Raw genomic sequence first — 20,149 nt, forward strand, 5'->3', positions numbered from 1 at the left:
GAAAATGGCAGTATGGAGTGAGAGAGATATGTTTGCCCTGTACCTGGGAAAAGATGCAATTACACGCGTTTAAAAAACAAAACTGACCTTTTATTATTTTTAGCATGGTTGTGTTATGATGCCATCTTTGTCCACACATTTCTTCATATATTTATATATCTATAGAATTTTGACATGGCACGTTTCTTTTTTTTTTTAACCAGTGCTGATGAGTGTAAACCAGGTAACATGTTTTTTTTTTTTTTCTGTATTTACAATAAAATGAAAGAAATGTACAAGACTTCATGGCATAATACAGCTTCAACATAAAGTACAGATACAATATGGTCCCTCTGTACAATCTAACATCATTAGTTTACTATTATTATTATTTTTTTAATGGATATGAGTTCATGATCCATTTTGGCTTCAGCACATACACATTCCCCATCTTGACTCTTACCGCCGACCCTCGCTCACATGACTCACACCTTTCACCATGCCATTACAGCTAAGAGTTTTATAAACAAAATAAAACTAAGATCTAGACAGAGCAGAGCGCACGTCTCCTCGCTGTAGTGTAGGGTATCATCCCTCAATGGATCCCTAGCATGATTCTATCTTCCTCTACTAAATATAAAACAATATTTTTAAAAAACATTCCTTGATTTCCTTCTTTGGCACACATTCCATCTTTCCATCTGCTATCAATCAGTTGAATTCATCCTTCACACACACACACACACACACACACACACACACACACAACACACACACACACACACACACACACCACACACACACACACACACACACACACACACACACACACACCACACACACACACACACACACCACACACACGCATTCACTTTAAAACAAACCCACTTATGAAGCCAAGTTCATGAAAACATTTTGTCGTTTCTTGTGTGCTCAGCGGGCTCCTCGCCTCGGCTGAGGGGAGAAGACGCCCCTCAGGAGTATCTCCAGACCTATACCCAGGAGTCAGGAGAGCCAGGGTACTGCTCCGCCCTGTAGGACGGCCTCCGTGTGCTAGCGTAAAAGTCCACATAGTTGGTGGTGGATTTCAGTCCGTGAGGCTGGGAGCTGTAGTCGACTGTGGGCGGGTAGGTGATGACTTCCTCCAAGTATGGGTCGTCGTAGCCATGGGGATGCTGCAGGTACATTCTGTACGTATCATAGTTCCTCCTGCCAGGCTCCTCTGTATAATACACAGGCTGCATGGGAAAGAGACAGGTTGGCTATGATGAACTGATGTTCACTGGAATATTATGAAGAGCCAGCAGTGGAAAGATACAAACCACATTTACTGTTATAATTCTTATGAAATGTAGCCATATCATTATATCAAACCTTGTTTTTGATACTCTTAAGATTTCAATTCCTAGAGATATTCACAGGAAATGATCCATGTATGTAATCAAGTTTTCACCACACTATTTACTGTTCATACAAACAAAACCGGGGTTGGCTTTTATTGTGAAGCAGGCAAAAGTGCGTTCACCACTGAGGTTACCACTGACTGCTTTTGTTCACTAGGAAAAAGTCTGCAAAACTAGACATGGTCATTTCCAGCATTTTTTGCAGGGGACCGGCTCCATACAAAAAATCCTTTCTTAGCAAGAATAGCATTGTATAGGTATATATCCTAAAAATATTCCTATAATATATATACAATGTATAGTTTTTTTTTAAAAACCAGTAAGAAAATCAATCACCTTTTAGCCCACACATTGCTAGCTACTAATGAAAAAAATCTACTTGAAGATAAATGGTAGAAATCCAGAAGATAGATGGAATTTGTCTGAAATAAACGGGATGATGACTGTCGTCATGCATTAATTAGTCTAAATGTGAATTAGACACCCCCCACCCCATCTCCTGCCTCATTCTCACTGTGGCTGTTATCTGAATGGGCACACATGGATGTGTCCCGTAGTGACAAGTGCCTGAGACGCGCCGAGACCATCCCAATCCCAGCAGTCACATTCACTCTCACTGAGACAATAGCTGATGAGCTGGGCCATTCCCAGCATCGCTATTTATCCGCAGTGGAATAAGCGTCAGTCTCTTTGTATTAGTCAAGTGGGCCGGAAGAGCCAGCTGTCCTCGCCAGATTTATACAGCGCGGTGGAAAGATCTCATACAAGGGCCTTGTACCATTACTATCAAACACTTCCTAGAAGAAAACACCGGTTTACAAAGGTGGGGTCACCTATAAAGTTAGATTTCTTAGTCTAAATGATTAAGCCAAGTAGGCCTGAAGAAATAAGTCAATCGTCCAAAAAGTTAAACATTCTCTCATTCCAGCTGCTTTTCTGCCATGTAAATTGTTGGCAATTGATATCTTTAGACTGTTGTTTGGACAAACAACAAAACAAGCGTAAAACAAGGCTTGTAAAACAATTTGTCACCTGAGGCTATGGGAAATAGTGACAGGCATTTAGGCCTTTATGTGACAGGACAGCTGAAGACATGAGGGGGGGGGGGAATGACATGCAGCAAAGGGCTGCAGGTCGGAGTCGGGCCCGCTGCTTTGAGGAGGAAACCTCTATTTATGGGCGCCCGCTCTACCAACTGGGCCACCTGGGTGCCCGTGACAGGCTTTTTTTTTTTACTATTTCCTGACATTTCATGAACTAAATTGTAATCAACAAATAAACGATAATAAAAATAATCATTAGTTGCACCCCTAGTGCAAAGCTTTCATTGGTTGCATTTTGTTAATGTTATGCTTTTTGATCCATTTTAACCTCTACCAACATTTAAATATGCCATATTTATTCAATTCTGACTTGAAAATTCTCAGGCCTTTTCATCTGAATCATATTGACAAAATGATAGTAATAATTGCATACGCATGACATTGTGCAGTGCTTTATTCTACTTGCCCCAAATGTATGTTATTGTATGTGATTACCCAAATGCTATTATATTATGTCATTGTGGGGTGGGGGGGTGCTGTATGTTGTTGGGATGGCCAGATATAGGGCTGGGCAATAAGGAGTAAATCAAACATCACCATATTTTTGACCAAATACCTCAATATTGATACCGCAACAATGTTGTAGTGTTGACTATTGGTCCTTTCACAAAATATTTACACAATGGGATTTTTGATAAATAATGAACAGTAATGTAGATATAATGACTAAGAGGGTAAAGGTAAACAATAGAACAGCTAGAACAATCTGGTAAGTTCAGAAAATGACATCACTTTACTTTAATGAATCCTTTAAAACCAGGAAAATATAATATTACGATATTATGATATCCAAAATCTAAGACGATATCTAGTCTGATATCACAATATCAATCTAATATCGATATATTGCCCAGCTCCAGCCAGATCCCAATAAACCCAATGTGGGACAAAGAGCATGTTTGTGTGGGACAATGTGGGACACGTTACCAACACTAGCTCGTAACATCTCCATGCTTTGCCCTCTGGTTGACTCAGCGGCACACAATGGACTATGTAGGTTACAGGTTAGGCTTTGTGGGACTCACATGTACTCTATTTCCACCATGTTCTGCCTAAATCTGTTTTGCGCAGTTTGCTTGACGTTAACAGCCCTGCTTACCTGCTTTCTTCACAACGTTGGATAAAAGCAAGATTTTAGAAAAAGCGTCTGTCCTGCAAAGGTTTGACTTTTCAAAACTAGAGACAATCTGCATAAAGCAGGACACCTGGTGACCTTAGTCGTTGCATCCATTATAATTGTATAAAATGTTCGGCACAAATACATCAAAATTAAAAAAAAAAAAGGCAAATACAGAGTAATTTGAGTTGCGGAAATAATTTCATTGGGTACTGCAGCAGGGTTGAATCAGAGCATACACACCACGTGCAGATAAGAAAGCAAAGACTGGGATGTAGAACCAAAACATTTGTAAAGAATGATTGTATTCACCTGTGTTCTTCGGGGTTCCTCTCTTGTGGGGGATGAGTAATAATATGGAGAAGGCTTTCCAGACCCTGGAAAAATAGAAATAAATAAAAAATAAAAAGAGCAATTCAGTGAGCCTTGATAATAATGCACTTAATTTCATATTAGTGAAAAAGTCTGCACAATGTCATCGGGCAAATGTCTGTATTTAGATAGAGCAGGATCAAGAAGTGCTTTGCTGTGCTAGGGAGAGAAATAACACCAAGTAATAGAGTTGGCCACTGCTGTTCTGTTGTTTACATAGCCCATGGGATGGGTATTTGAGTTGGCACTTTATCCAACCGGTGGAATCCTGAAACTCAATTTCCATTCCATTATATAATGTGTGGACTGTCCAGGCTGCAGCTCATATTGTTTACTCTGCCCTGCCCCTGCACCAGCCAACCAGCGTAGGCTGGCAAGATCTCTCATCTGGCTGTAGTATGTCTGGGTACCCACTCACTGCCCCTGTCTGCATGCAACTTGGGCCTGCTAACAATGGCATCATTGTTGAGTGTCCACCACTGGCTGGCTAGTTCATTTTACTGCTGTGCAGACCAGCTCTGAAGTGCTTGGAATTAAAATTACTTTTTAGTCTTTAGTGAAGATGATAACAGAGGACTGTCTTGGCAGGGTGATGAGACTGGCCATGGAATCTGCTTGGAGCTTTATGGAGGGATATAATAGATAAAGCACAGAACAGAGAAGACCAGAGGGTCGACTGTGATTATTGTCTGGTGCAAATGGTGGATACTATAAGACTACTAATATGCAAACTGTATGCACTTCCAATAGCTTTCAGATGTGTGCATATGTTTGAGTACCTTTATACTGCTTTTTATGGATACTGTTGTCCCCTTGATAATTATAAAATTGCATAGTTGACTGTGCTCTCTGGTAATCTCTGATAGTGTCTCTATGCTCTTTGATGCCCAGCATGGCAGGAGACGACGTGGCACTGACAGCTGTAAAGAGAAAAACACATTCTAACAATAAATTCCAGAGGTTTTCCTGTTTCACTGACTGAGTCTATTTTCATCTGGCACTGTCTATAGGAAAGTAGAGCCTACCAGGATGGTTGACTGGGGACATCTGAATGGTGCTGGTGGGGAGGGTGGGCTGGGACTTAAACCTGTCCCGTTCAAGTGTTGACACTGGAGTGAGGAAATGGTTTTGGCTCCATCCATCCTGTTAGGAAGAAGAGAGAAACGTGGTGGTTAGAATAGTCTGAGTCATGCTGGATTTAAAATCTCCTTACTTTGGTCACTTTCGGTATGTATAAAACATGTATTTCATTCAGTAAAATCCAAACATGCTGTACACACGAAACACAATTACTTATATCAACTGTTTATTTTTTTTACCAATCCAAATGTTCCTACTTTCTTATAGATGGTGCGCAGATCCCGGTACTGCCACAGTGTGTTCAGCACTTGAGCAGCTGCTTTCACCACCTTCATAGAGTACCTGGAAGACAGACAAAAACATGTATTTTTGAGTATTCCTGAATCACTTAAACCTCATTTTGAATCACACTGCAAATATAAGAGGGCAGTATAATTGAAGCAAGAGAGTGTCCTCAGTGTGTTTTAACCTGGAACATTACTGAATATATGACAGTCTAGAAATAGTTGCTGGTCCATCATTCCACGGGGACATAAAAGCTGAAATGCACACAAATCCACCTTCCCTGTGGCTATGGCTTCTCCTTCTTCAAGCATTTCCATGTTTATGTGTGTGTGTGTGTGTGCTTAAATGTGTGAGTGTTTGTTTAAAACTCCCACTGTCCAGGACAGTCTGTGCAGACCAGCCACCAGCCACATATGGTGTTTGTGTTATGGCAGTGCATTTGAGCATGTGCACATGTTAGCGAGTCAGCTTTGCATCAGTGTGTACTCTTCCCCGTCACTAAAAGCATTGGGACAAATACATGCTGCTGTAGCCAACCTGTCTCCTCTGCCCTTGGTGATGTTGACCAGCTTCTCAATGCCGCCCGTGTCGGCCAAGGCCTTGGCGTTCTCCATGTTTTTGCTGGTGACCTCGTGCAGGGTGCAACAGATGGCCGCCACCGTTTCGTCTGACAGCAGGGTGGTGTTTCCCCCAGGGAGACGATTGACCAGGTCCCTCATCGCATACTTCCCTGAGAGGGAGGAGGGGGAAGTGAGACATGCAGCTAACAAAGTAATGACATGCTGTACTGCAGGTTTATGAGCAGAAGCTTATGCACAGAGATAAGACACACAAGCATGTAGTGCATTTATTTTTTCATGTCACATAATGTATAGGTGAATGTGTATTCTATATTTTGTTCTTTTTATATCATGGCTGATATATTCATTCTGCTCAAGACTGCAGTGAGGTAGGCGGTTTTCCTAAATGACATTGCGTTATCATCACAAGGACGTCTGAGTGTGGGCATCCTATTGTTAAAAAAAAAGATTGTTTCCCCTATCTCTCCTTCAGCAGAGCAGCCCAGCTGAAGGACCTGAACACTACATGCAGCATAAGCGCGCACGCATGCACGCGCACGCATGCACGCGCACGCGCACGCATGCACGCGCATGCATGCACGCGCACGCGCACGCACACACACACACACACACACAAAACCACGTTAAACAAACAACACAGCAACTCCTCCCCCATCTGCCCACAGGTGTCACCCCTGCATTGCTGGAACTGGAACTCCTTATTAATTCCAAACAGAGAGCATAACACTTTCTATTCATTAAATGAGACTATTTCAAGGAACAAAAAGTTTTGGAGTGAGATGAAATGAAAAATGATAACCAGTTGTTAAAATGTTTACAAAACGTGGTTTCTGTTTCTGCGTTTGATTAAAAACACTGATTTTAAACACATTGTCATGCTGTCAGTGGCACTATCCAAATCATGAAACTGTTTGAAATGTCAGGTCTGAATACACATTTGATAACTGTTTATAATCAAATGTTCAACAATATTGTACAGTATGTCTTGCATTGCCCATTGTGTTTCAGTAACATTTCCAAAGGATCCTGCTGTATATACACACAGTATCTCCCTATAAATCTAATAATAATAATAAACAATAATAATTCTGTACTGAGCAATTAGCAACAGACATGTGTATTTTCTTATTCAGCTCATCTGAATCCATCACAGTTTGAGAGTATGACTGACCTATGAGCTCCTTGTTCCTCACATCCAGCGCCATGTTTCTCAGAGCAGTGGCAACTGAACACACCACCCTGTCGTTATCCATCCGCAACAGCTCCACTAGGATGGGCAGACCCTTTTCCTTACGCACGGCTGCACGAATATATGCTGCAAACTGTACACACAGAAACACACAAAAGGCATTAAACCTTCAAAAGGATCTAGACAACACAGCGGTACATGGACGTTGTTGAGGTATGCTTTTTAAAGTGTGAAAGTGTAAAACTGACGTCAGCTCTGACTGACACAGAGGAAGTGAGATGTTAAATCCTTTTAAACCAGATGAATAGATGATTTGTCTCGGAGGATATCACACTGAACAGTGTGTACAAAAACAAAGGAGAATGTGTGTATTTGTGTGTGTGTACATGGATACACAAACATTACTGTACCTTCCAGTTGCCGGCTGACAGGTTCTGAAGGGACCCAGCGGCGCCTTCGAGAGTGGCGGGATTTGAGCTCTCAGCCAGCAGTGTCAAGTAAGGCTTAACCACCGAGGGGTGCCATAGCATCTCTGCCCCCTTGGGAGACTTGGAGAAGCCCGGGATGGGTCCCACACCGTCCCACTGAACAAACAACCACAGTGTTTAGTCAGGCTGGAATGCAGGTTCTGATGCACACTTTTTTCATTTATTTCCCAAAATACTCTTGGAATGTCAAAAAAAAGCCTCATTAAAATTAAAACAGACGACAGTAATAGTACAACAGATGAGAGGTATTGGTAATTTGACCTATTATATTGCAGCACAATGAAGTTAGATTTAGACGTTTTCCTTTTCAGAAATATGCTACTATACACAATGTAGCACACAACTGTGTGGTTTTGTTGTGTGTGGTCTGTACTGTTTGCAAAATAATTTGAATACAGTTTTGAGCCTCTATTTAAAAGCACCACACTCACTGTGTCTTCCTGCAAGCTCTTTTTCTTCTTCTTTTTCTTCCTGCCCCAGCAGCTGGAATCCACCTCTTTACTGGGCGACTCGCTTCCCAGTAAGCCGTCTAGCTCCTCCCCCCCTATCTGCCGGGATGGTGGCAGCTCCAGCTCCAGACGATATGACAGGTTCCTTAGAGTGCAAATACAGTTCTCCACAATCTGATGGTGAGTAGAGGGAGAAAGGGGTTTGTGTGGGTGGTTATAACAGCTACTTTCTAAATCACCATGACAAAAGCTACAATAGAATAAACTCTGTGCAGCATGGTACACTATCTACAGCCAATGTGTGGTACACAGGCCTGCTATTTGTGGCGTTACAAATCAGTTCGTTATGGGACCCAAAGGGTCTCCAGTTAGAAAGAATATCTGGACCAGAGCAAATGGATTTTAGTCTGCGCTGTTTGAGGTCCGTGCAGGCTTTGCCTTAGAGAATGTCAATGAGCATACATGTTTGACAAAACGAAGGGGGCCAGTTCCCAGGGGATGCAATCTCCACTTTACAGATGAGCCACTTGACTTTTTATGTCTTTTACAGTGCACATATGCGTGTCTGAGAGATATAATTTAATTTCTGCTGCTACCATGGAAAAATGTTAACGTACTGTATACCAGGTGAATAAGCTAGTCTATCAGACTCTGAATATTGTGTATGTATAAATTGTGCATTGGATGATAAAGTACATGAGCTAGTTGCCACTGGATGATGTGGGGGTCATTCAGACACCGGCAAAAAAAATGATTAAAATGGGGTTAAGTGGGATTTTCCCCCGGAGCCTTTTATCATGTGGCAGCATGTTTTCCTTCTTCTGGCTATGTGTGTGTGTGTGTGTGTCTGTTTTAGTGTGTACCTTGCTGTCAAAGTCAGAGGTGTTTACACAGGCTTTGATGACATAGAGTAGTGAGTCAACCAGGCCCTCACAAACCCGCATCTGTTTTCTGGCCTCCTCACCAGCTGAACTCAGGTTTCTTTTGAAAAGCACATCACACACACATCACACACACACACACACACACACACACAAATAGATTAGACCTTTGATTTGAGGCTTTGCTCAACAAACAAATGAGAATATGCAAATACACAAAATGTCAGTTATGTGTGTGTGTTTGTTTGTCCCACTTGAATGTGTAATGTAGGTTTTCCTGTCCTCATACACCATCCATAATGTATGAAGTCTGTGTGTTCTGATTGAAGTCATTGTTGCCTTTGGCTGACACACCACACACACAATACACCACACCAACCACACACACACACAACACACACACACACAACACACACACACACACACACACACACCACACACACACACACACACACACACACACACACACACACACACACACACACAAACACACACAACACCACACAAATCATAGCTATTTGACTAAAACATGGACAATTAGCAGAGTTTGTGTAATTGTTCTTTTGATGTTATACATACAAATAATTATGTATGACAAAATACACACCGTTCTTGATTTAAGTTTCGTTTACGTTTGTGGGAGGTCACTCCAGTATTATATTTCTCTCAAAGACAACATGAACATAGCTATTTACAACAGAGCCACATTATGAGTTCATTCCCCAGATGTAATAGCATCAGTTGGCCACATTGGGGTGCTAGCGCCAAGTGTGCTCATCAGGTGGATTACCTCAGGCAGCCTGTGGTGTTCCTCAGCACCAGTGAGGAGTGGAACTTCAGCTTGTGGTCGTCATCAAAGCTGGAGCTGCTCCATCCAGAGTGAGGGATGATCACAGTGTTGGTCACAGTCGTCAAGGCATCCCGAATGATTGTCATCTTGACGGTGTCACATGACGACAGGTTCCACAGCACCCCTGTGGAGACACCCGCACACAAACACAGGCATTGAGATACGGGCATGCTGTTATGTCAGCTGTCATGTGCAGTTAGGGTATCCCAAGAAAGAAAACAAAAACTTGGGATTTTAATAGCTCAGTGTGTGTGTGTGTGTGTGTGTGTATGTGTGTGTGTAGATGTGCCCACAAACAAACACACACAAACAAGCAGAGACAGGGTCACGCAAATATGCACACCTGAAAAATACTCTTCACAAATAAAACAACAGCTCGATCATCAAGGTATCACACATTCACATCAAATTTCATCTGAGCAGAATTTCCTCAGGGCAAATATTATTTGCTTGAAACAGGGAAAAAAAACGGGGCGGAGATCTATACAGCAAAGACTCAGTCATTTGAAATGAAAAATAAATAACGTAAAGGATATTGAAATTACGCCATCATTTCACTCAATTCAAATATACTTTTGGTAACCACTGATAATCATGCACAGTCCTGAAAGCCTTTGATGCTGCATCTGTCAAGGATTAGCCAGCATGTAGCATGTTCTTCTAATTAGATGCCTCTTGCTGCTAGGCTTATACTAATGTACAGGCTGACTTGTGCAGGGCACCAGCACACTTGGAGGACGCTAATGCTGCACTAGCTGGAATCTACTGCAAAGACGCAGGGCTAAAAACATTGGCTAATACTCAAAACTACTCGTACATGTACAGTATACAGCATGTGTGTTAGTGTTCCAAATGGGGTTGCAAATGGGAGTTCATGCCTTATACATAAGATTTGTGTCCAAATAGCTACCATTTTTGCTCTACGTCCAACCTTGGTTTGTTAATGCCGAACAAAGTACATGCCCTACAGACAAGGGCAAGCTATTAAAAAGCTCTTCTTTTTTCTTAACCTCACTTTTTATTTATTTTCAGCACGCTGTTCTCCTTCTCTCTAATTGAACTGATGGAGACGATGATAGTCTCTAATATAGCCCAGGATTCCAATTCAGAAACACTGCTGGCGAGAAGCTATTTAGATAGATGCGTCTGCCAAGCAGTGTCTCTTCTAGTCCTTTCATCAACAGCCATTTCACTTACTATCATCCTTATTAACATCAAATTGCTTAAAAACCCATTAAAATCCTGGAGTGCACTTTCATTGTTTCTTATTTAATTTGACAAAATAGCAAGACAAAGCAAAGCATTAAGTCATACTTTGCTCTTGAAAGTTAACATTCAGCATGTGCTTTTTAACAGAGCTCGCCAGCAGTGTGTGTTTAACTGCATGCCGAAAAAAATCAGGCGGGGATAACGTCTCTGCTCTATTCAGGCAGTGGGATAAATTTCAGTCAAATTGGTCTGTGTTTACCTCTCTCACGAGATTCTCAAGACACATAAGGACTGGCCTAAAATAGGACCACTAATGCAGTGATAACACATAAATACGCCTACTGACCAACTTCCTTGGCTTTAAACTTTAGTTTCTCCACACACACTCTAATGTCAATTTGAAGAAATAAAACTCTTCACTGCAGGATTTTAGACATGCCCTGTGGAGGTGGTGGCATGCCGGAAAAATCAACAGGCAAATTCACTGAGGTGTGACTGACAACGCTGTTAGTGGTGCAACACCACCGGCAATAAGTCATATCTGACAGGGACAGGGACTGTGTGTGTGTGTGTGTGTGTGTGTGTGTGTGTGTGTGTGTGTGGTGGTGTGTGTGTGGTGTGTGTGTGTGAACACATGTGCAAAAAGTCCTAAGCTGTGTTCTCTGCTCATGTTCTCAGGTGCCTTGGCCTGGCTTTGAAACACCGACCCAATGTAAACAATGTAAACATTATTGAGAGCGTGAGGAGAGAGAGGAGAGAGAGGAGAGAGAGGGGAGAGAGGGAGAGGCTTAATATTGAGATGGAGAATAAAGAAAAAATGTATGAAGTTGGTTAAAATGATTCTTACAGCTATTAAAGCATTGATCCAAAAGCTAAGTGGGGCTTTGATGTGTGATACAGAGAGGAATAAAGTCAAAAGATCATTAATCAGAAATGAAATGGCAAGAAGTGATTTATTTTAATGACTGTAGGCTAAGGGCCCGGTTTTGCAAGACAAATAAGTAGATCTAATAATGTGACGTACGACCAATTCGGAAGGCAAAGGTATTTTTTAGCTGTTCCGAACGGCCACAAGCCAAGGTGGGGTGAAAAGCTGGTTGCCATAGAAAGGGGGGGGAGATAATGGCACACATTTTTAGACAGTCTCTCCTGGAAGGCTTCTCTAATAGTTTCCAAAGGGGTTTGACAGTCCGACAAGAAATTCTGATAAAGTACAAAGGCGCCCTAAGGGCCCTGACACACCAAGCCAGTAGTCAGTTGGGTGTCAACACCATTGGGCCATCATTAAGTGGTTTGTTGCTGATTGTTGCCTGTTGAGTTTGCAGCACTGTTGTTGTTGTTATTGTGTTATCTGAAACCATTTTTTTTTTTGTATATATATTATGGAAAATCAACAATGTCACCCCTTTATTGAAATTTGTTCTTGTTTTTCACCTACGCCTTTGCTTCTGCCATAAGCAACACTGCAGACTGACAGCAATAGCGCACAGCAAACGATATAAGAACATTACATTAGCGGGTGCAACTTTGTCATTTCTATTATAAGCATATTAAGAGACTGCTTAAAGCGGGTCCCAGTAGCATTAACATTGTTGGTTAAATCATAGATAGAGAACACCGATGGTGTTTTGCATCCTACTAAGATGCAGAATATAATGGTACGTCAGTGGTCGGATTTGTTTTTTGGAATTTCTCCTTTATTATTAGATACTAAATAGTGAAGAGAGACAGGACACAAGAGGAGAAAGAGGTCCTTAACTAAGTTTTTACTAAGTTTGCAGTTTTGTTTTGTTGAGGTTGACTTTGTGTGTCAGGGTCCAACGTTAACACCATCTACCCAACCGGCAAATTCCCACAGCTTTCACAACACTGAGGTTACAAATTTGTATCCGTGCATAGGTTTTTCCTATGTCTCTGGTATTTTTCTCTTAATTTATTTTTCTGATAATTTTGATGACATTTTGTAATAAAGAAATAGCTGTCCAAGAGTAAAAACAATCAAATAGTTTAGATGACCTTTCTTGAAAATATGGGACACAAGTACAGTCCCCTATTCCATTCATATTTAAAGCTGTCTCATGTATATGCTACTGTAAACTCTTTGTTCTTCAACAGTAGTTATTACAGTGCATTTTTCACTTTTTTGGGCAAAATGCTAGCAGCTTCTCCATGATATATGTGCTATCCTAGGCTTAACACATGCATCTACTAGACATACAGAGATTAAACTGATCTTTTGTTGGTTCCAAAAATGTGCTCCTTTGATCATTATCACTTAAATTAAAGGTTCTCATTTTTCTTTAATTTACTTTCAGTTAAGGACCCCTTACACAAAAGAGAATATACCAGGGACCCCTCGTGTAGTATGTCCCTTGGAATAATTTGAAGTAGCCTATTTTTACACTATAGTCTTAGTTATGTGAAAGAACAAGACAAGAAAAAATATTAGACGTGTATAAAACATATTTGCAGATTCCAAGAGTTGTTGGATCAGAAAGTAATTTATAAACTGTTATATATTTTAAAATGTTATTATTTGTTGAACTATAATTTTTTTTTAATTGAAAAGATATTTTGATCTAAATAAAAAAAAAAAAACGTTGGCAGACCCCCCTGGCAGAGTGCCACAGACCCCACTTTGAGAATCACTTGGGCAATTCCTTCATTTTGTGAAAAGCTGCTGACCATTCAAAAATCTTCCAATTGATTAACATTATTTATTATCATTTTTGGGAGCTAAACCGAAAACATGTTAATGCGGCATTGACTAAACCTCAGAGAAGCAAATGTGTGTACTTTTGAGGTTAGTAGGTGTTTCTCATTTCTTCCCTCATGCATTGGAAGTCAGTGCATTGCTGCTTACAGCTTATAACTAGATTTATTTTTGGATGAAAGTCCGTTTCTCATTTTTCATTTGATCAAAAGGTCTTAACCTCCTCATTCTTTGTTCTCAAACAAAACAGAAACAGCAATCAATACCAACACTGAGCAACTTCAAATTTAAGTTTTTGACATGGTCATTGGATCAAAAATATAAATAAAATATAACCAAAACACGATAAAAGGACAGTATTAAAATGTGTACGCTTCAATCCGTGTTTTGTTATTAGATTTTATTATTTGATGTAGGTCTGCAGGTTAGAGCTGTAAAAACAAGTTTTAATCTTACAGAGTTTGCCATTTTGATAAGGTGCAGCTGAGTAAAATATTATTGAACTTGGCATGTTCACAAATGGCATCAAATACAGCACTGTGGGCAAATACCAGAAGACTCGCTGGAACCCGTAATCCCCACAGCAGAATAAGAAGTTTCTGAGTTGTAATGAATGAATACAATTACAAAAACGAGGACAATAAGCTATAGCATGACTGCAGTGAAGTTACAGATGATAATAGTACAGGAGGAAGAATAAATTAGCACCGGCTCAAGTAGGATTTTATATGTAATATGAGACCAGCAGTTTCTTGAGTTCATTGCCTAACCAAACAAGATCCAGAGATTTATCTTTTTTGGAACACATGAGGAGGTTGGAAGAGGCGGTGAGTCCATAACTTTCAAATCAATGACTGTTTTTATTTGATAAAAATATTTTTCTGTAAGAACAAAGAATTATCTTTACATACACTTAGCTGTACTGAGGGCAACACACAGACTCTGAGAAACTCAAAAAGAATGAAATCATGACTAAGAGTGTAGTTGAATTTGCCAAATAAAGCCAAGATAAGAAGAGCGACATCATATTTAACAAAAGGGTAACAAAACTTTGCTTTTGTGTTTGGGATGTCCCCATTATTGGAGCCAATGCCAGTGCAGTGCAGTCTAGCCCTTTGATCCGAGGGGCTGTTTCAGGACAGAGCAACAACCACAACAGCTGCTGGGAGGCGAGGCAGGTAAGGCAGCCGAGATCGCTTTGTGTGTCTCCACAACATGACCTCTGACCTGGACCCAGGGGTGGCCTGTTCTTGCAACTACTTCTAACAAAGCACAGGTGACACCTGGACCTCGAAGAGTGGAGTCGAGAAGAAGCCGCTGACACAATGGGAGCCCCAACTCCTCTCAAGCTAAGCTATGACACCTGGCTGCTTCCTCACCAGCTCCGACAACACTGATGCTGCTTTCAAAAGTGTTTTTAGTGTGGGATGCCCTTGTCGTCAAGCTGAAAGCTCTTTATGTGGATTGTTCTCATCAGCCGTAATTAACCAGAGGTGATGCAGCGCTTCTGACCTTTTCTAATCGCTCCCCATCCTGGGGCCTGCACTACCAATTAGCTGCAGCAAGCTCCCAGGCTAGTAGATGAAAGGGGAAACCTTAAACAGTGCTCACATTAACGCTGCTTACTCTGGCTGGGCAACACGGCTGTACAACCTTTTGAAATGTGAATGAAGGCAGCAAAATAAATTTGATTGGTTATCAGCCATTGACTCCTGTGTACTTAATTATAAAAGCAACACATTAGTAGAGAAATTATGCCCATGTGCTCTTTTAAAATGCTGATCCTTTAGGATGTGTTATGCAAAGTAAACAGACCGTTAATCAAAACAGGAAACTGAACTCCTGCCAGACTATATGCTACAGTGTGTTGTTGGCTCCGTACTCTGACTGTATTGTTTTCCTTCGGGGGACTGCTGGACTGTAACCCGAGAGCAAATTAAAGCAGGGGCTGGTTTCAAGCTCAAGCAGCTGACTTAGCCACCTGGGAGCAAAATGTCTCGGCTAACTTATTTTTGTAGTGCTTCACCCTGATCCTAAACAACGTGGATTTATACCCTGGTTGCAGAGCTTAGACAACACAAAACTACAATTGAGCTACACACAACATGCATTGCTGAAAGGGGAGACTGACAAGCAGACTTTCAGGGACAGTTGTTTTCAGACAGAGATGGAGCTAAACCTCTCTGTAGCCCAAGTAGTAAAAGAATATCAATCCTGCAGAAATGTTCTTTTTTTTCCCTTTCAACTTAAGGAAAAGCCTGAATTACTCGGTTACTACAACAATAATTTTAGGATAGACACCGGTAAGCAGTCTGTTCGACTGTTTAGTCAGAGAATCTTAATTCACACTATGAGCAAATTGTATGGTTAACAATGACAGACAACATCAGGTAACCACGATCCACATTCTAAGAGCCCATCAAGCGCCATGAGCAACCAAACCAACAGTTCTATAACAGTCTCTCCTAAAATACCTCAAGGTTAGTCAGGGAAATAATTTAGCATCTTCTGCACAATGTTTCTGTCCTGCTGAAACCCTATGATAGACCTCCTAAGTGGGGACAGTGAACCGAAAACAACAACTTTCACGCTGGACAGCTAAACAATAATCTTAAACATGTAACAAAGCTGCACAGTGCTGAGGGGAGCTGCAGATTCAGGTAATAATTCTCTGTAGCACTACAAGTGTCTCCTTTCACATTGTTTTCACATTGTCATATGATTTTGTTATAATAAAAATATCAATGGTAGCTGCTTCAAGTTTTTCACCAAGCAAAACTGCCAAACATTCTCTGGTTCCAGCGTGTTAATTGTGATGATTTGCTGCTTTTAAAGTAGTGTAAATTGAATATCGCTGGGTTTTTGACTGTGTTTGGAAAAAGAACAAGCAATAACAAGATGTAACTTTGAAATCGGGAAAATTGAGATGGCCACTTTAACATGGTTTTGGGATATTATATAGATTAAAATCATCCATAAGGAAAATAATTATTAGTTAAAGCCCTGGATGACAGGAAGTGTACTTTTGTGCCATTTCATGCCAGATGGAGGAGCTTTATAGTGGACAATCATTATGTGGAACAATGTAACAGTGGAGAGGAGGAATAAGGAGACAGTATGAGCACCATATGCCCACATCCTCAAAGATGAGTGGAAAGCTCAGAATTTACCTCACAGTTTTTTAACAGATATATCCTCCACACATGCTGACTTACCTGTGACAAGCTCCCGCACTTCTGCATCAACTGTCTTTCTCAGCAGGCGGAGCAGAGCTGGGATACCTCCTGCGTTCCTCACAGCGATCTTGTTCTCATCCATAGCTTTCCCATAAACGAGGTTCCTCAGAGCACCACAAGAGTTCTTCTGGACCTCAAGGACCTTGTGGTCTAGCAGGTCCACCAGGTGTTTAATACCTCCCAGTCGACACACCTATGGGCAATGGGAGAGAGATCAGGTGGGGAAATGATTCTGACCACAAAACAGCATTTTTTCATCTTATATATACTGTGGAGAGCAAAATTGTGCATTTATTCATGTGACAAGAGAATCTACGCACATGGCTTTAATTCATGCAAAGATACAAATTATTTGGAAAAGTCATGCTAATCTAGGACAATAGAAAAAGACTTCACCACATGAGATGGTGGTTTGAGAGAAGATGCTGGAAAGAAGAACAAAACGTACTAGGAAAAGATAGCTCTATCAAAATAAGCTTTCTGCTTTTCATTGGATGGTACAAATCATTTTGTGATATGTTGACATTTGGCATGTGGGAATTAAAAACACATTCTTCATCTCTGATGTCTTATTACACTTTCTGCTTTACGCTGATAAAAGGATAAGCTTGGCCCTATAATGTTTGAGGGATAAAGAGGGTGGAACGATGGATTCTCGTGTGTCTAGTTTAACTGTTGCCATATGCTATGGGTGTTTTTCATTGGCTTATGGCATATTATATTATAATAAGACCTTATAGTGAGCAGTGCGAATGTGTCTTTGCGTCTATATGTGTGAATCTGCAGTAGAGGCTTCATCCTCTGTGGACCATGAATGTTGGTACAAATGTTGTGTTAATCCTTCCTTTAATCCTTAACATATTTCAGTCTGGACCAGAGCGGTAGACCGATTGACAACTCAGGTTTTTATATTTGTGGCTCTGGCCATCAGTTCTATTTGATATGATGATGATATCAAAGTAATTGCTGGGGTCTTGGAGTGGGACAAGAGCGCTAAAAATAGGCCCCATCATGCAACAAGAAAGAACGAGATTAGCCAGAGGATTTGGCAGATTAGCTACCACATTATTGGGTGGTAAAACTGAAGGTGAGCCATAATGTCACTAATAATCTTCCACAGCACAGGAAAGCTTTAATCGTGCACAACGATAGCAAGTTCAGAATGTCAATCTTAAACCAGAACGCTAATCTGTGAATCTGTGGATTCACTGTGATAGTTTGTTTTCTTTTCCAAATGAATTTATTACCTTCTTGGAGATTTGTTTACGACTGGTCTGATTGTCCCGACACTTTAGCAAATTGTTGCAAGGTTGCTGCATTTGAGTGCAATCAAACAAATGGCTGGAACTTCCATAATAAAAAATATGTTGTAATAAACTTCAGCTTCCATTTAAACATAAACACAATCGTCACTGATAAAAGCATAAAGTGTGCATATTGTTTACTAATTTTTGGAAGTTAAGGTGGTTGAGTACAGATGTTTACAAAGTAATTCTGATCAGACGCATTATGGCATCAGTGGTACAATACCCACCTCAGACTTAACTTGATTATCCCCAAAGCACAAGTGCTGCAGGAAGGCTGCTGCGTTGGCCTGCACCGAGGGAAAGTGGTGCTGCAGCATGTGAATCACCTCTGTCAACTCTGGGTCACGCCAAGCGAACTCTCTAAAATTACAGGTGGGGTGCAAAGTTATCAGCATGACGACAGAGAGAGAAATTAAGTTGTCTCCTTAAAAAAAACACAGACACAGTTTCCCTCGAAATGAATACTTCAGCACCTGAGGGCAAACTGATAAACCCAGGAAATTATATTCACGTCCGGGTGTATGTAACAATCGACTTTAGTCACACTTGGATTGGAATGCTTTTCTGTAAGCAGCACACTAAGGAAAGAAGTGAGGAATGCGTCTCGTCTCTAGACTGCTCTTTTTTGCAATCTACAGTCAATAAAGAATATTGTTGTAGTTCTACTGGCATGTTACTTATCAACATTTCTTCTTTCTTCTACATACAAAACTGGGTGACAAAAAATGACATCACTGGTGTTTAAGTTTCAGATATGCTATTGTCTCACTCAGTGTGAAATATAACACATATATATTATTACAGCACAAAGATGAATAATAAATTCTAGAATTTAAATGTTAAAGGTCCCAAGACATGGTGCTTGTGGATGCTTTTGAATAGACCTTAGTGGTCCCATAGTACCATATCTGAAGTCTTTTTCCCAGAATTCAGCCTTGGTGCAGAATTACAGCCACTAGAGCCCACAATGAGCTTTCCTTAGTATGTGCCATTTCTGAGTCTGAACTCAGAAAGAGGAACTCTATTCTGACTTTACCTTCTGAACGGACCTGGGTCATGGTGGCCCCCCCTGGTGCAAGTAAATTTGAGTTATACTACAGCATGCACAGTTGTAAACAAAGCTCCCGATATGCGAGGTCAGGGGGTTTGCTGCAGAGGTTGACCCAATCTCTCCACGCTTACACGTGTCTGTACAACAAGAGCAGACGCAGCACTTCAGCCTATGTGAGAATCTATTGTCGAGAGGCCAGGCATAGTAGAGCCAGCTTAAAAGCTAGAGCTGCATGTTACTACCCAGGGGGCTCCCTGTTTGAATAGTAAGAGGACACCGGTGTTGACCTAGCAGAACACGGAGGCCTGGTAAGCATAAGTAGTCCCTTTGGATGACTGTTTCCTGCTACACTATGCTTGTTACTAACCACTGACCACATGTAGTAGTTTAGAAACACAGCGTTATGCTAAAATGTGAGCATGTCTTACCTGGGATCTTTCTGAATGCTGTCTATAGAGGGTGAGCGGGTAGCACCATCATCCACAACAACAGCCTGACGAGCGCTGTTGGGATCGGAGGGCCGGTACTGGGCTGAGCGATACGGATCAGCGTAGGTGGCTGCTGTGTTAAGAGCATAGTTGTTTCTTTGGTAGATCATGGTACTGCGCTGGCTGGGTGTCCGCTGGAGACTCCCTACACCTGAGGACCAAAAAACAAAAAGGTTCAGACAAAAAAAAAAGAAAAAATTGGAGATTAGCAGCCTTCAAACCTATTCTCTGGGCTTTGCAGTTAGCGTACCACTTTAAACCAAGCTGAAAATACAAACATGCGGCTGTTCCGTCAGACTCAGCATTTTCTAAAATCTGGAACCAATTGATGATGAGGATAAAACACAGCTCCCATGGCTCCACAAAGC

The 20,149-nt window shown here is 41.1% G+C and overlaps 1 protein-coding gene across 10 annotated transcripts in view; it reads right to left on the minus strand.

Annotated features, from left to right (window-relative positions):
• Positions 1 to 892: 892 nt before the first annotated feature.
• The window catches only part of pkp4 (plakophilin 4), a 79,952-nt gene continuing 60,695 nt past the window's right edge, over positions 893 to 20,149 (minus strand). For 9 of the 10 annotated variants that reach the window (XM_032529829.1, XM_032529828.1, XM_032529827.1 and 6 more), the window contains 14 exons: positions 19,722 to 19,932; positions 18,470 to 18,602; positions 16,915 to 17,128; positions 9,718 to 9,901; positions 8,910 to 9,027; positions 8,029 to 8,220; positions 7,520 to 7,693; positions 7,092 to 7,242; positions 5,877 to 6,069; positions 5,312 to 5,396; positions 5,000 to 5,117; positions 4,754 to 4,894; positions 3,915 to 3,979; positions 893 to 1,217 (listed from right to left, as the gene is read on the minus strand). In XM_032529829.1, coding sequence (XP_032385720.1) covers positions 972 to 1,217; positions 3,915 to 3,979; positions 4,754 to 4,894; positions 5,000 to 5,117; positions 5,312 to 5,396; positions 5,877 to 6,069; positions 7,092 to 7,242; positions 7,520 to 7,693; positions 8,029 to 8,220; positions 8,910 to 9,027; positions 9,718 to 9,901; positions 16,915 to 17,128; positions 18,470 to 18,602; positions 19,722 to 19,932 — 2,225 coding nt within the window. In that variant the 3' untranslated portion in view covers positions 893 to 971. The remainder of the gene's footprint in view (positions 1,218 to 3,914; positions 3,980 to 4,753; positions 4,895 to 4,999; positions 5,118 to 5,311; positions 5,397 to 5,876; positions 6,070 to 7,091; positions 7,243 to 7,519; positions 7,694 to 8,028; positions 8,221 to 8,909; positions 9,028 to 9,717; positions 9,902 to 16,914; positions 17,129 to 18,469; positions 18,603 to 19,721; positions 19,933 to 20,149) is intronic. The other variant, XM_032529833.1, reaches the window with a different exon arrangement.

Source organism: Etheostoma spectabile, chromosome 11 (genome assembly GCF_008692095.1).
Source record: "Etheostoma spectabile isolate EspeVRDwgs_2016 chromosome 11, UIUC_Espe_1.0, whole genome shotgun sequence".
Taxonomy (NCBI): Eukaryota; Metazoa; Chordata; class Actinopteri; order Perciformes; family Percidae; genus Etheostoma; species Etheostoma spectabile.